The sequence below is a fragment of the Filicampus tigris genome, chromosome 7 (genome assembly GCF_054856515.1).
Source record: "Filicampus tigris isolate MCC_2025a chromosome 7, RoL_Ftig_1.0, whole genome shotgun sequence".
In the NCBI taxonomy this organism is placed as follows: domain Eukaryota; kingdom Metazoa; phylum Chordata; class Actinopteri; order Syngnathiformes; family Syngnathidae; genus Filicampus; species Filicampus tigris.
Window position 1 is genome coordinate 16412579 of NC_141223.1, and position 14595 is coordinate 16427173.

At 39.7% G+C, this 14595-nt stretch overlaps 1 protein-coding gene and 1 long non-coding RNA gene across 3 annotated transcripts in view; one reads left to right on the plus strand and one right to left on the minus strand.

Moving 5' to 3' along the window:
• The window catches only part of grik4 (glutamate receptor, ionotropic, kainate 4), a 351164-nt gene that overhangs the window by 159923 nt on the left and 176646 nt on the right, over nt 1–14595 (minus strand). For both annotated transcript variants that reach the window (XM_086035775.1, XM_086035774.1), the window contains exons 4-5: nt 8336–8500; nt 3466–3563 (exon numbers count right to left, since the gene is read on the minus strand). In XM_086035775.1, the coding sequence (XP_085891901.1) occupies nt 3466–3563; nt 8336–8500 (263 nt within the window). The remainder of the gene's footprint in view (nt 1–3465; nt 3564–8335; nt 8501–14595) is intronic.
• On the plus strand, nt 5952–8969 carry LOC147144925 (uncharacterized). Its single transcript, XR_015087463.1, has 3 exons — nt 5952–6040; nt 8373–8513; nt 8939–8969. It is a non-coding gene; the product is annotated as an uncharacterized LOC147144925 (long non-coding RNA).

A 14595-nucleotide genomic window follows, 5' to 3' on the forward strand; every position in this document is an offset into this window, starting at 1 on the left:
AATAAAACTGAGCTCAGAGTCAAAAATGACGCCAAGGTTCTTCACACAGTGTGAGGGATTAAAAATGTGTAGTTTTGGTAAAAGCTTCTCTCTCTGACCTTCGGGACCGATAACTAAAACCTCAGTCTTGTCCTGATTGAGCTGTAGGAAATTATCTGCCATCCATGACTTGATATCTAAAATGCAATTTAAAAGGGTATCAATGGGTCCTGTGTCATCAGGAGACACGGCAATATACAGCTGCGTGTCATCAGCATAGCTGTGAAAGCTGATGCCGTGTCCCCTGATGACATCCCCGAGGGGAAGCATATAAAGATTAAAAAGTAGAGGGCCTAAAATCGAACCTTGAGGAACCCCACATTTAATTTCATGAGTTTTAGAGGAACAAGTACCAGCTCCAGCACGCCCGCGACCCTTGTGAGGAGAAGCGGTATGGATAATGGATGGACGTTCAAAGACCCTGCAAAGAAATACGTCTTGGAAATATAACACCCCACAGAAAGTGTTAACAACCCTTGCAAATTTGAACGCACACAGTTCAGAGGTCTGGGTTCTATCCGGCCTCCCTGTGTGGAGTTTCCATGTTCTTCCTGTGCCTGCGTGGGTTTTCTCCGGGTCCTCCGGTTTCCTCCCACATTCCAAAAACATACATGATAAGATGATTTGACACTCTGAATTGTACCTAGGTGTGATTGTGAATGCGGATGTTTGTTTGTCTCTGTGTGCCCTGCGATTGGCTGGCAGCCAAAATTAGGGTGTGCCCCGCTGCCCGAAGACAGCTGGGATCGGCTCCAGCACGCCCACGACCCCTGTGAGAATAAGCGGTATAGATGATGGATGGATGTCCTATGCAGGATCACTAGTTGAAACAAGGCATTCTGTTTAATGTTGCATTTGTGGAATATAAGTTAAAGTTGAAGTCAACCCAAACATATTTTTTCCAGAATATGTTCTCTGCAGGCCCACTAGTTGAAACAAGGCATTCTGATTAATATTGTGTTTGTGGAATATGAGAAATCCACCCGATTTGAGCTATTTCAGGGGGCGGCCATTTTGTCACTTTTGTCGACTGAAAATGACATCACAGTTGCTCAGGGCTTGGATAACGACCAATCATGGCTCAGCTTCAGAAAACAGGTGTGCTGTGATTGGTTGTTTCTTGAGTCCTGAGCAACTGTGATGTCATTTTCCGTTGACAGAATTGAAAAAATGGACGCTCCCTGAGATGGCTAAAAGCAGGTGTATTTTTCTGCTTAACTCATATCCCACAAACACAATATTAATCAGAATGCCTTGTTTCAACTAGTGGGCCTGCATAGAACATATTCTGAAAAAAAATGTTTGGGTTGACTTCTTCTTTAAGCAGTAAAATCCAGCCATTTTTAGCCATTTCAGACATTTTGTCACTTTCTGTCAACTGAAAACAACATCACAAGGCTCAGGTGGCAACCCATCACGGCTCACCTGTTTTCTGAAGCTGAGCAATGATTGTTTTTTTATTAATCAGAATGCCGTATTTCGACTAGTGGGCCTGCGTGGAACATATTTTTGTAAAGAAAAGTTTTGGCTTGACTTTTTCTCTTTAAGGTTATGTCTTTGTACATGTTTTCAGCAATTATCTTCAAACATTAATTATGTATTTAGAAACAAATCCCTGAAATCACCTCCAGTCTTTAAGGTTGGATTTAAAACTTATCTAACCTAGATAAAGATCTGATGCCAAAATAAATGTGTGCTTCACAGGCCCTGTTGATTCACTCTCAATTTGCTGTCTAAAGAAGATTATGTCAGCCATTGGAAGTTCTTTGTCTTTTTAATCTGTGCGGAACACCGTTAAACAATTCTTTAAGGCAGCATTAACCTGCTCAAGACAATGCTGGCATTGAGACAGCTATTCAGAATGATTCTCCCACCAAGTGCAAAAATCTGTCGGGGTTACATTACATCTGCAGTATGTTTGTATACCCAGCGATACATGAAAAAGTCCTCTTTGTACATCTTCAATATCCATACAGTTTGATTATGACAGTGCATCTTGCAAAGCAGTCAGCTCAGACAATCAATATCAAGTGGCACTTGGAACAGCCAGCAGTCAGTGTCTCTTTGTTTGTTTGACAGCACATGACGTAACTGAGACGGCCGAGAGTAAACACGGCCTGCATACTGTACATGCATGTACGTCGCATGTTAAATCATGACAGCTACGTTTAAGCCAAATGACAGATCACTGCCATAAACAGTTCACATGCCGTATGCCATAATATTCCTTGTGCTACAATCTTAAATTTGCAATGGCCCATTTTATAAATCTTGTTAACTTCCATGTCTTGACACGAGAATCGCTAGGAAGACAACAAATTTATGTTGTTATGCTTAAATTAAAAATCATTTCACTGTCAATAAAACTGTTACATGTCATGCTATCATTTTATATCTCAATAATCAGTCATATATCATGATGTATAAAGGTCGGTCAATAATGATATGACCGAATGATGTGCATGCCTTTTTACTGACATGAACTGGCATTTATACGGGTGCACTCAATCTCAGTTTCCTTACACACATGCGCGTGCAAGCTGATGAACACATTTTCAGATCAATGCTTAAGTGGACTGAACAAAATGAGCAATAAGGGCAGACAAATGAACCTTCATTTTTAAAAAAATTGTCAATTTCACACAATTTCTTGCAATTTCTTATAACCTCATTAGGTACACTTGTAGGGATACAATCCATTACAACTGATCCGGTGTAGATTGCAAACAATTATGTAGAGGGGAGGAAGCCGTAATACGTACAAAATAATGTTTTTTTAAAAAGCACGCAAGTCCACGCAAAAGCCATCAAGGGAGGCCAGAGCCGAGATTTTAACCCTGAACCTCATAACTGTGCTGCCCCTAAAACATTATATACTGATAATTAAAAAAAATGGGAAAAAAGTTACAAGTTACATAGTGTCAAAAAGTATCAAAACAATGCCTGAGTTTTAAATTTGGACTTTTTGATTTTTTCCAATTAGCATTCTATGATGGGTAAATGTGAGACATCATCTCATATTTGTTAGCAACATCGTGTCCGACTACAGAAATAGACAACAGGTCGGTAATTATTATCCAAACCAATTAATGTTCTTTTAAGAAATGGATAGTGAAACAAAAATAGCAATCTTTTCCATTGATTGCCTCATGATAATGTGTCTCTTTTGGGTTGCCGGCGAAAAACTTTATGAGGGAAAATAATCAGATTAGATGGCTCAGAGATGTAATGGAAGTAAGAGAAACATGATTATGGCAAAGCAATTTGAGGTCATTTTCATAATGATGAGGATTTCCCAGGAGAGGTAAGTGGTGGGCAAAATCCATTTAAGTGTACTAACCCACTCAACAAAACATAATTTGAGGATTTTTTTTTTAATCCAAATTTGCATTTGTGTAGCATGGCCTTATGTGTAAATGAACTCACCTCCTTCTCACCACAGATATTACTGATGATAGAGTTGGAGGCCGGACTGGCAGAGGGACCGAGGACTGCCACCACCCCTTTAGACATGATTTGGCACACTGTGAAAGGAAACATAAGTGTTACTATTTAAAAAAAAAAAAAAAGGCAACTTTAGATATGCACCGGAACACAAACCAAAACCATGCATGACAACAGGAGACCCAAACCAGCTAAAGATAAATGACATCCTTCTTTGGCTTTTTTGCATGGCGTCGCTTGTTATCAAAGTTCCTGGTAAGCCCCACTGCACTTGCTTTTTGTCATGTTCACCATGAGTGGGGTGAAAGTTGGCACAAGGACGAGGAAGGTCTGGCACAAGCGTGTCCATATTTGGCACTGGTTGCCAAGATACTTAACCCAACTTTCTTGGTTGTTTTCTGTGAAAACAACCCAAAAATGGTCTGCAATGCAATAAAGTGTGTCAAATTGACCCAAGTTGTGCATCGGTCCATTTTTGACCCAAAATCGTGTTATTCTTTACCCAACTGTTTTTAGAGTGTACAACTGAAAGACGTAGCTTTGCTTACAATGAGGATGAGGGTAAGTGGTCGGTGTCAGCCACCCACATCCTCCATGGGTTCAAAGCACTGATTTACAGAGCTTTTCAAGATATGCAAAGAACCTATTTACTACTAAAATTGTGACAACATCTTTGAAATGCCTCATGAATTAGGATATTTCCGTTTCAGAAGTAAACATGTTTTCCGAACGTGAACATATGCTCAGGACAGGAGCGGATCTATTGTTTTGCAATCCCAAATGGATGGTGCTTGACAAATCACAGATTTTTACTGTTGCGTGTGTGATGAGCTGATATCAATCTAAAAGTGACACAAATAGATGGGAGGAGGTGGGATGGACTGTGGAAAACACACCCGGGAGAAAGGCAGTCCAGAAATGGGCAGTGATAACCTTCTATTTACAATAACATCATGAATTCTGCATCCATGTTTTATGTGCCTTTCCTTTAGGGGATGAATGCTAAAATTGTGACTTTTACTCTTGATGGTATACAGACTATTTATTTTAATCCTCCATACCATTTCTTGTGGGTTTATAATCTCTGTCTTCCAATTAAACTTCTATGACCAATGAAGTGAGACAGACACAAGTAGTGCAACTATGTTAAGTATGAGCATGTGTGTGTGTCTAATATGGCTTTGCTTATTAGGGGAGGTGCACAGCATTAATAGTATTGTGTGTGTGTGTGTGCAGAGGTGTGTGAGGGTGCATGTGTGTGTGTGTGAAAGAAGCAAAGGAGGACACATTTCAGGCCTGTGTGGTGTATCCAAAGGCAGTGAATCGAATGATTAATAAGTAATCCCTCAGTCACCCGTGGGGCCTGCAAAGACATGCATGTGTGCACATTTGCACTTGCATGCCCATACACACTTTCGTGGCTTCAGCAGATTATGAGGCTGAATGACGTGACTGTGGGCCAATATACTGAGACATTAACAAGAGTGCAATTTGTCTCCACATATCGTTTGCATCAATGCTGCTTGGACTCGCTTTTCAAAGACAATCATCGGTTTCGAGCAAAGTCCATTTCCTTCGCTTGACATTGATTTTCACTGATCGATCCGAGTGATTTTTAATGTTTAGTAGGTTGTTATGATAGACAGAGATACGGAAGAGGATTAGGGCCAGTGGGGGAAAAAATAGGTTGGCAAGATTCTCACTTTTATCTCAGAATTCTGACTTTAAAGTGAGAATTCTGACTATTCTCAGAATGTTGACTTTAAAGTCAGAATTCTCACTTTTCAGAATTCCCAATTTAAAGTCAGGATTCTGAGAATAAAGTCAGAATTCTGACTTTACAGTGAGAATTCTCACTGTAAAGTCAAAATTCTGAGAATAAAGTCACAATCCTCACTTTTCAGTGAGAATTCTCACTGTAAAGTCAAAATTCTGAGAATAGTCAGAATTCTCACTTTTCAGAATTCCCACTTTAAAGTCAGAATCCTGACTTTATTCTCAGAATTCTGACTTTACAGTGAGAATATTCAGAATTCTCACTGTAGTCGGAATTCTGAGAATAAAGTCAGGATTCTGAAATAAAAGTGAGAATCTTACCAACCTTATTCAACCCCCCCCCCCCCCCCCACACACACACACACACGCACACACACACACACTGGCCCTAATCCTCTTCCGTACTACTAATCCTCTTCCGTACGGAGACTCATAATGGCAGCATGAAATATTCTAGTGTAAATGACCACTGAAGTAAATGTACAATCCTGCATTCTAATGAAAATTTGTACAATGTGTCAAATGTAAATAAAAAGACAATGCAACACTTTAAGGAATGCCGAAAAAACACCTGCTTGGAACATTTCACAGGTGAACAGGTGAATTGGAAACAGGTGAGTGTCATGACTGATGACATGGGCTTCGGAACACTTCAGAAAAACATTGTTACTTAACACAGTCTCGTCAGGATTCTGATGTGGAGGAGGATAGAAACACAGGGAAGCGAAGCAGGACTGCAGTTGAGGATAATTAAAAAAAAGAAAACAAAAGGGCAAACAAGGTACTGGGATAATAAGAAATACCAAAACAAAGAGGATCACAAGAAACTAAACAAAACACTAGGACTGGACTGCATTAAACTAAACTAAACTAAACTAAACTAGACTAGACTAGACTAGACTAGACTAGACTAGACTAGACTAGACTAGACTAGACAATTGACAATGAACCCACAAGGACTGAGAGAAAGCAAAGCACTAAATACAGACAAATCGACAAGACAACAAGGAACACCTGGACAAGACAAAGGCTGATTGGCTCACACTCGGGACTGAAATGACAAGCACGGGTGGACCCAATAACTTAACGAGACCTACACACAAAGGTACACAAGGAACAACATGAAACTAATGTCAAAAACCTAAATCAACAAGGTCAAACCATGACAAGTCTGTTGCTACATCTACAAATGCAAAGCAAAAGTCATACAGTACACCCAGAAATACCTTCGACTTCTCCGGGCACTATCTCATCTGAGATGGGCTGACACATAGTTGAAAAAATGTGTCGTATGGTGTGACGAGTCCACATTTCAAATTGTTTTTGGACCAAAGAGGAAAAGGACCATCTGGCGTATCATCAGAAAAAAAGTTCAAAAGTCTTTGATGGTATGGGGGCGGGGGGTGTATTATTGCCCATGCCAGGGGTAACTTACACATCCTAATAGGGGAGAATTTGTTGAATGAGGGCTAGGACTTTTTAGATCAGGTACTGCTCCCTCCGTGATATTACCATCTAACTGCAGCCACGCAGCCATCCCTAATCCAATTTCGCCCTCTAATTGTGCATACTGTCAGATACAAAACATTTGCCAAGTGTACACAAACAATCCAAGCACACCACTGTATCATGCATGAAAAATATTTAGGCACCCCCATGTAAGCCAGCTATGAAAACGAGTGTACCAGTAAATATTCGAGCAGGAGAACCAGTGTTTTCATTGATAGTACCTCTGAAGCTCTGTCAGTGATAGTTAAAAGAAAAGGAAGAAAAACAATGAACAAAGACAAGGAAAATCAATGCACACACACTCAAGTCATGTAACCAGTAACCATACAATGCACATCTCCAAGTCATATGGTATTGATTTCAGATACTTTTGGATTAAAACATTAAAAAGGAAGGATATATTCAAAGTTGCATATTGAACATTGTGTGGTATTCATTGAATGTCACTGAAACCAAGCAAAAAACATTTACATTATTTAAGGTCATCCTAATTAAATTTCTTTAAATTTAGGAGGAGAATTTGTTGGTGTATTTGTTTTTTGTTTTTTGTCAGAGAACCAAAGCAATTGTGTTCTTGTTTGCGAGAATACATTGTCATGTGGCACAAAAAGGCATGCACAGGTATCGCTTTATTTGAAGTTTTAGGGATCACTTAATAGGGATGCAAAAAAAACCCAACTCTTCTTTAATTGCACTTGGATTGTGTATTACAGCACCAGTTGCCAGCATTAGCAGCGAGCATCTAGCCATTCAGCAAGTGCCCCATATAGGCTGGTCAGAGCAGAGTCAAGTTCCTCCATATCAAACCCATCATCTTTTTCAAATCATGTTTTGTACATTTACCCTAAACCAGGGGATGGCAATTACGGTCCTCGAGGGTCGATATCCTGCATGTTTTATATGTCACCCTGCTGCAACCCACCTAATTCAAATGATACGGATCGTTAACCAGCTTCTGCAGACCTTGCTGATTATATGATCATTTGAATCAGGTGTGTTGCAGCAGGGAGAGATGGAAAACAGGCAATTGCCCAACCCTGCCCTAAACTGTTCCCACCAAGCTGGATCAGTGTCCAATTGTCCAAACTATCTTGTTAAAGAATGAGGAAATGGAGGGAACGAAGAGTTCTAGTACCACTAGGTCAATTACTGACCAAGGGGTGTGAGTCAAGACGTAACCCGTCATATACAGTTACGTAGATATGAATATGCTGGTTTACTCAGTGGATTGGTCAACCTCAATAACAATTGCTAACTCTATTTTGGTCATTTTGAATTTAAGTGCTGGAAAAAAAAATTGAGAAAACGCGTATGTTTCAGAAGAATATTCATCTTAAAGTAGAAGTCAACCCGAACATATTTTTTTCCAAGAATATGTTCTATGCAGGCCGACTAGTGGAAACAAGGCAATATGATTAATATAATTAAGCAGCAAAATCCACCCATTTTTAGCCGTCTCTGGGGGCGGCCATTTTGTCACTTCTGTCGACTGAAAATGACATCACAACTGCTCAGGGTTCAGGTAACGACCAATCACGGCTCAACTTCAAAAAACAGGTGAACTCACTTGTTTCTCCCATTTCATATTCACTGTCTCTGAGCAGCTCAAAGATGTCCACCTCCAACTTTCCAGTGACAGAGCGATTGCTGCTCCTGTTAATGATGTCTTTGGCCAGCGTGATGGCCAGACGCTCTCCTCTGCTGCACTCCATAGGGTCATCAAGGATGGCAGCTGCACAGAGAAGGTGAAGATAGACAAGGAGATTTTGACTACGGAGGTGAATTGAAAGAAATGACAAGACAAGAAAACACTATGCTCAAGTTGAAATGACATTTGATTTGATTGATGCCTTGCAGTCGTTTCCCCACCAATTAGAAAAAAAAAAACATATTATGAAGCAACAAAATGCATTGTGTCAAGACTCAATAACAGTGGCAGTCTTGATTCGAGCAAAAGAACAAGGTCACGGTTACACCAATTCATTTTCTTTTCTCGAAGTATATGCAGCAAACAATACTTCGTATTTGTTGTTTTAGTCAGAGCCGCATTTACCGATGTTCTCATTTAGTTATTTTATTAATTTCAATATTACATGTTAGATAGGTTACCATCATCTCAAACAAAATATACTTGGCATGATAAATATTTTTCAGGAAATCATATTTTCAGGAGTGGCCGCAGATTCGGAGATGGACATGCAGTGATGATAGCCTGGATGAGATTGACGATGAGTACATGCGCTCAACTGGACCGTCTGACTCTGTGAATCAGGACGCCGAGATACCACCACCAGAACGGAGCCGCAAGAAAAGTCTAATTATAACATATAAATGAAAGTACTTGACAAAATAACATAAATTGCACGAATGTATAACACATCATTATTACAGGGTGAACCAAAAAAGAATGTGCCCCAATTTTCAATAGACATCATTTCTTATTTTTTTTACGGAATGAAATACAACTTGAGGTATAACTAGTATATTGTGTTTAGCACATAACATTAAAACATTATACTCATTGGCCTTTTCTTCGTCAGAAATCCATTTCAAATTTCCAAATCAAAATCTTCTTTTGGGGCCTGTTTTTTTGGGGGGGTGGTCACCCTGTATTTATTTTTTATTCTGCATTATTGGATGCTATGAAAAGGCAATAACAAAAATGACATTTTATTTCTTCACAACAGTTTTCATTATAGCCTTTGTAATCAATCAGTGGAACTGTCCTCCTTATTTCTAACAACATACGAGAAGAACTTACACATCGTTTGATATACTCAGGGGTGCAAAAGAAGATTGGTGAAATTCACATTGGTGAAATTAGTAACATTATGAATGTATTTTATTCTGTTTTTTTTTAAATAAACATAGTAAGTATTGTATTGGTTTTATCTTTTTACGACTGCATACTTTTGATCCCCCTGTATAGTTACAGTAGATATATTACAATAATTTCAAGAGAAAGAAAAAGGCATGGGGTATGCTGAACAGGTATTTTGATGATATTGCTGGTGCTGGGCTGATTAGAGAGTGTAGAAGCTACAAAAGAAAATGAAAATAGTTGGTGAGAAAAATGTTACATGATAACATGTATGCATTTGAAATGGCTCTCTGAATTAAACTCCTTATTGGGACAGACACTGACCCAGAATGAAATATCGACAAAGTATAATCTGATGCATACTATATGACACACAAAGTGGCATGTCATACTATTTCTAGATTTCTATTATCATTTACGCATACAAGCAAGTAATCCACATGTATACAACACACAACGTCATAAAAAAGTACTCCTGCCTACAAGCATAGTATACTGTACTTGTGAATAACTATCATTTCTACCACAAAATCATGAGGGCAATGACATTCCCAATCAATAAAATGAGTTTAGAAGATGTTAAACCTCACTCTCTCTTCACTATCTTTCAATCTAAGATAGCTGGCAATATAACACAATCGGACTGTGATAATCATGACAACAAGATCGATCAAATTACGAGAAATGATTTGCATGAGTTTTCTGCATGAAACACTACTATGTCCTTCGCTTTTTTGTGTTGTGAGACTCCTTTAATCGAACAATAAAAACAGAGCAACCAATAGTTTCTGACAGTTTATCATCGCCTACTTTAGAGTCGGAAGATTACCTTGTTGGGCCAGTGACGTCATGCACGCACTGGGTCAATATAGCTGGGGCGGCTAATGGGTGAATGCAGCTTATCTTTTTCAAGGCCTTTTCATTGTTTTTACCAAATTAATCATTGGAATCTTATCATTTGTACGTGTACTTAAAACAAGTTTTTAGGGCAACTTTTGTTTGTGTCCCAGGCACTTTAACCCATTAAAGAGGGGAGCGCATAACCGCGTTTCTACCACTAGAGCCGGGAACACTGTTGCGTCTTTCTACCCTTAAAGTCGGGAAAGCGTACGTAAATTACGTTATGCGTGATTTTCTATTTATTATTTAATTCTCATTTTCTTAACCAACGAAATGCATCAGAATAGACATGTGACAGTGTCGTGAGTTGTCGGAGGATATCCGGAATATTTTCGAGCAGTAATGGCGGACACGTCCGTCGCGGGAGCTCTGAAATGAGTAACAGCAGTGATATAGACAACGCGATTGTGGACTTCGAACCAGGAGAACCAGTCGAATGTGACATATGGTTAAGATATACGTTTGTAGATAATGACAATATCGACATCTTTGTAACTGAAAAAAGGATGGTAATTACCACTCTATTTTCAAAAAATTAAATGTAGTGCTTCTCTTGCACTGACACTTTATTTTTACCTCTTCGATTGAAACAGTAAAGATGAATAAACTGAAGTCTTTGTGAAAGCCGCATGTCTTAAGTTCTCAAATTCTTTTGGAATTATGTTTCTGTGTGCTACAGGGGCTGAGATGTTTTGTAGATGGTTAATTTCTGGGAAAACTTCAGTTTTTCAAGGGTAATTCCAAACATGACCTTAGGTTTTGGGGAGCTGTTGAGCCAGGCGCTTTAGGCCTTGATGGGTTAAAGCCCTTTTCACACTGAACACAGCAGTGTGCAGCGCACTCTCGTCAACTCCATTCATTGTGTATGTGGTGAGGGGTAAGTAACTCGTAATGGAGCATGGGTGGGCTGCGCTGCACGGCTGGGGACATCTGTTGCAACGGCAAGTCACCTCCAATTACAAAATGGAACAGAATGGTCAAGCGAGGTAGCGGGTACGTGCAACTCATGCACATGTGCTTTGACACAAATGACTTGGAAAAACCGTTGAGCAGTGTTGGCCTATTAATTCAGTCTCAAAATGGAAGGGAAAATGCACAGAAAAACAAAACAATGCATATGAGACAGTTTCTGCCTCATTAGCCCTCATTACAGCATTGCAAGACTTCAAATTCAGTTCATTCCATGCCATTGTCAACTACGATTTTTTAAAGGACAGGACTTCACAAGCACACGTTTCTTACTTTGAAAGATAAAGACAGTTGTTCCCCAAATTTATGAAGGCCTCATCAACTTGCTTGGAACATTGCACGGCCATACAATGAACATGCCAAAGAGAGCTTGGGGGTGAGGGGGGCAGTTTACGTGTGCCCTCGTGTCAGTGTTAGCAGTAACACAGTACAAATTGTGGCTCTTAGTCTCTGACTTGTTGGCCACCCCTTGGACTAGTTCTTTACTGATAATAATCATTCCTGTAACAAAAGGTCATTTCTATCGCACTGTGCTTTGTAGGAGTTACCCCTACATTGCACAACCTCAAGAAGATTCTACTTTGAGATATTTAACTGTGCTGTTTGTGCCCACTCATGTTTTTTTTTTCAGTCGCACAAAAATAATCATCGGCTCTTGATAAGAGTAATGGAACGCATGTGATCTTCACTTTCGTCTTTGTTTTCTATCCTGTTTTTCTTGTCTCATTAGTGCTAAACTTCTTTGACAAGAAGAAAATGTGTGATATCACCCGCAAGCGTTGTCGAGTCACAAAATGGCACATGGCACATGTCCGGATACGTGCAACCAATCCATCCAGGCTAGTAGGCGTGTGTCTGTTAAATGAAATTTTGAATTCTGATGTGGCCTGGTCTTATGGTATCTGACATTTAGGGCTGGTCAATATATGACAGCTGGCAAACAAGGAAGACTGATTTCACACAGGAAAAACATGAGCTGGCCCGTGATCCAGCGAAAGCAATCAATGAGTTGCCGCGGGGGTGCTAAGGCTGTGGACCGTGGAAGAAAGTCTTTGTGATGGCAGGCATTATAAAATAAAAAAATAAATAAATCAAATCCTCTGAGAACACAAAGCAGCAGAAAGTGATCTTAGGAGGTCTATTAGTGTCTCTCACAGATGTGATCCTTTTGTAAACATGCACGCCTGGCTGATTTGCAACGTAATGCACACCCTTTGAGCATTAAACGGCACCAAACTATTTAGCAAATCAACTTTTTCATCTGCAATAATAGTTCAGCGAGGCAGACTGGGAGCCTTTATTGCATGGTGCAGTGCAATTACTGCATTCAAATTTTATGCGCTCCGGCAAGCAAGCAGAGTTCAGCTGGGTTCGCAAGGGTACAGTTTGAAAAGGTTAGCCCCGATCTGGCGTGTGCATCTCAACAGGTGTGTAGTTGAGATGCTACTAGATGCATCAGCAACATGCATAGCTGGACATCACACCAGTGCAACATAACGTAACCCTTAACTTGAAAGTAGTACTCAGAAAATCTGGTGCAGTGCTGTGGAATTGGAGAACAAATACGGTAAGTATTGAGATTGTATCAACAGCGCCTCTCTGTTGGTTGCAACCTAGTATAGCACTTTTTTGCATCAATTGCTTCAAGATGTATTCACACAATTTCCCATAATCGATAGGATCCTGATGACCAATTAATTATTTTTCAGTTCTTGTGGAAAGGGTAGGAAAAGTGGCCTTTTGTAAGAGTGAGGGAATGTTTCATTCTTAGGTTGCTTTGACTTCTTTGGTCCATTAGATGTCCCTTATGTTGCTTCCACCAAAGCACCAACGTTCCAAATCTATTTCGGAACAATTTGAAGGACAGCCTTAACACTTCACGCTTTACCCCGCCCATTTTGACGGAGAATTATGTGATCACCCATCCCCAAAAAATGTTTTCCTTTCATGGACATGTCTTGTAAAGATATTTTTGGAGCTCACTTCCTCCTTAAGACGAAAGACGTAGTGTTTGAAGGTAATAAAAGTACCCATCAACTATTGATTGTGTTGAAAATACTGGCCATTATTGGACCAACAATTCTTCACTTAGCCTTGTTGTTCTTTTATGATCCGGCTTCTGTTTTCTGTCGGCTCCATGGGGACATGGCCTAAGTTTCCTGTTTATTTTTTTTTTCTGTCCTTGATGGTTCCTTCTTTGTGTTAGCTGTCCTTGTGAAGTCAAATCAAGTCCCTTTCCTAGTGTTTGTTTTTGTACTTTGAACATTGCTATTTTGGATTTCTGTTTATTTCGTATTTTCTAATTAATGCAAGTACTTGGTTTGCCTTTTTTGTTCTTTTGAACTTTCCAGTAGTTGAGTCCCCAACTCTGTCAAAGCTTAACATAGTGATTCTGTATTGTTCCAGATGATTTACATGCCACAGTTGTGCTGTTATGTTGAGCTTTAGGTTTCTATTTGCAATGTAATAGTGATGGTATTTAGGTAGATTAAGTCAGGTTAGGTCCCTACTGAAGGTGCAGCCACCAAATGCAGTCCACCGCCGTTCAAAATGAGTGCTACAAGAACCTTTGATAAGTCATTCTGTCATCTTCATCAAAACATTATTCTATTTGTCACACTATGACCAAACCACTCTTGAGTTTGTTAAAAGGGAAATGAACCCAGACATATTTTTTTTTCAGAAATATGTTCTCAGCAGGCCCACTAGTTGAAACACGACATTCTGATTAATATTGCTTTTGTGGAATATGAGTTAAGGAGCAAAATCCACCCTTTTTTAGCCATCTCAGGCAGTGGCCATTTTGTCACTTCTGTAAACTATAAATGACATCACAGTGTCTCAGGGCTAATGACGGCTCAACTTCAGAAAACAGGTAAGCCGTGAGTGGCCGTTACTTGAGCCCTGAGACACTGTGATGTCATTTATAGTTGACAGAAGTGACAAAATGGCCGCCCCCAGAGATGGCTAATAACGGGTAGATTAACACTTATTCCACAAACGCAATATTTATCAGAATGCCTTGTTTCAACTATTGGGCCTGCATAGAACATATTCTTGAAAAAATGTGTTTGGGTTGACTTCCGCTTTAAGCGTGGTCTCAGACCAGTTGAGTTGGTCCACATCCAAGCTTGATT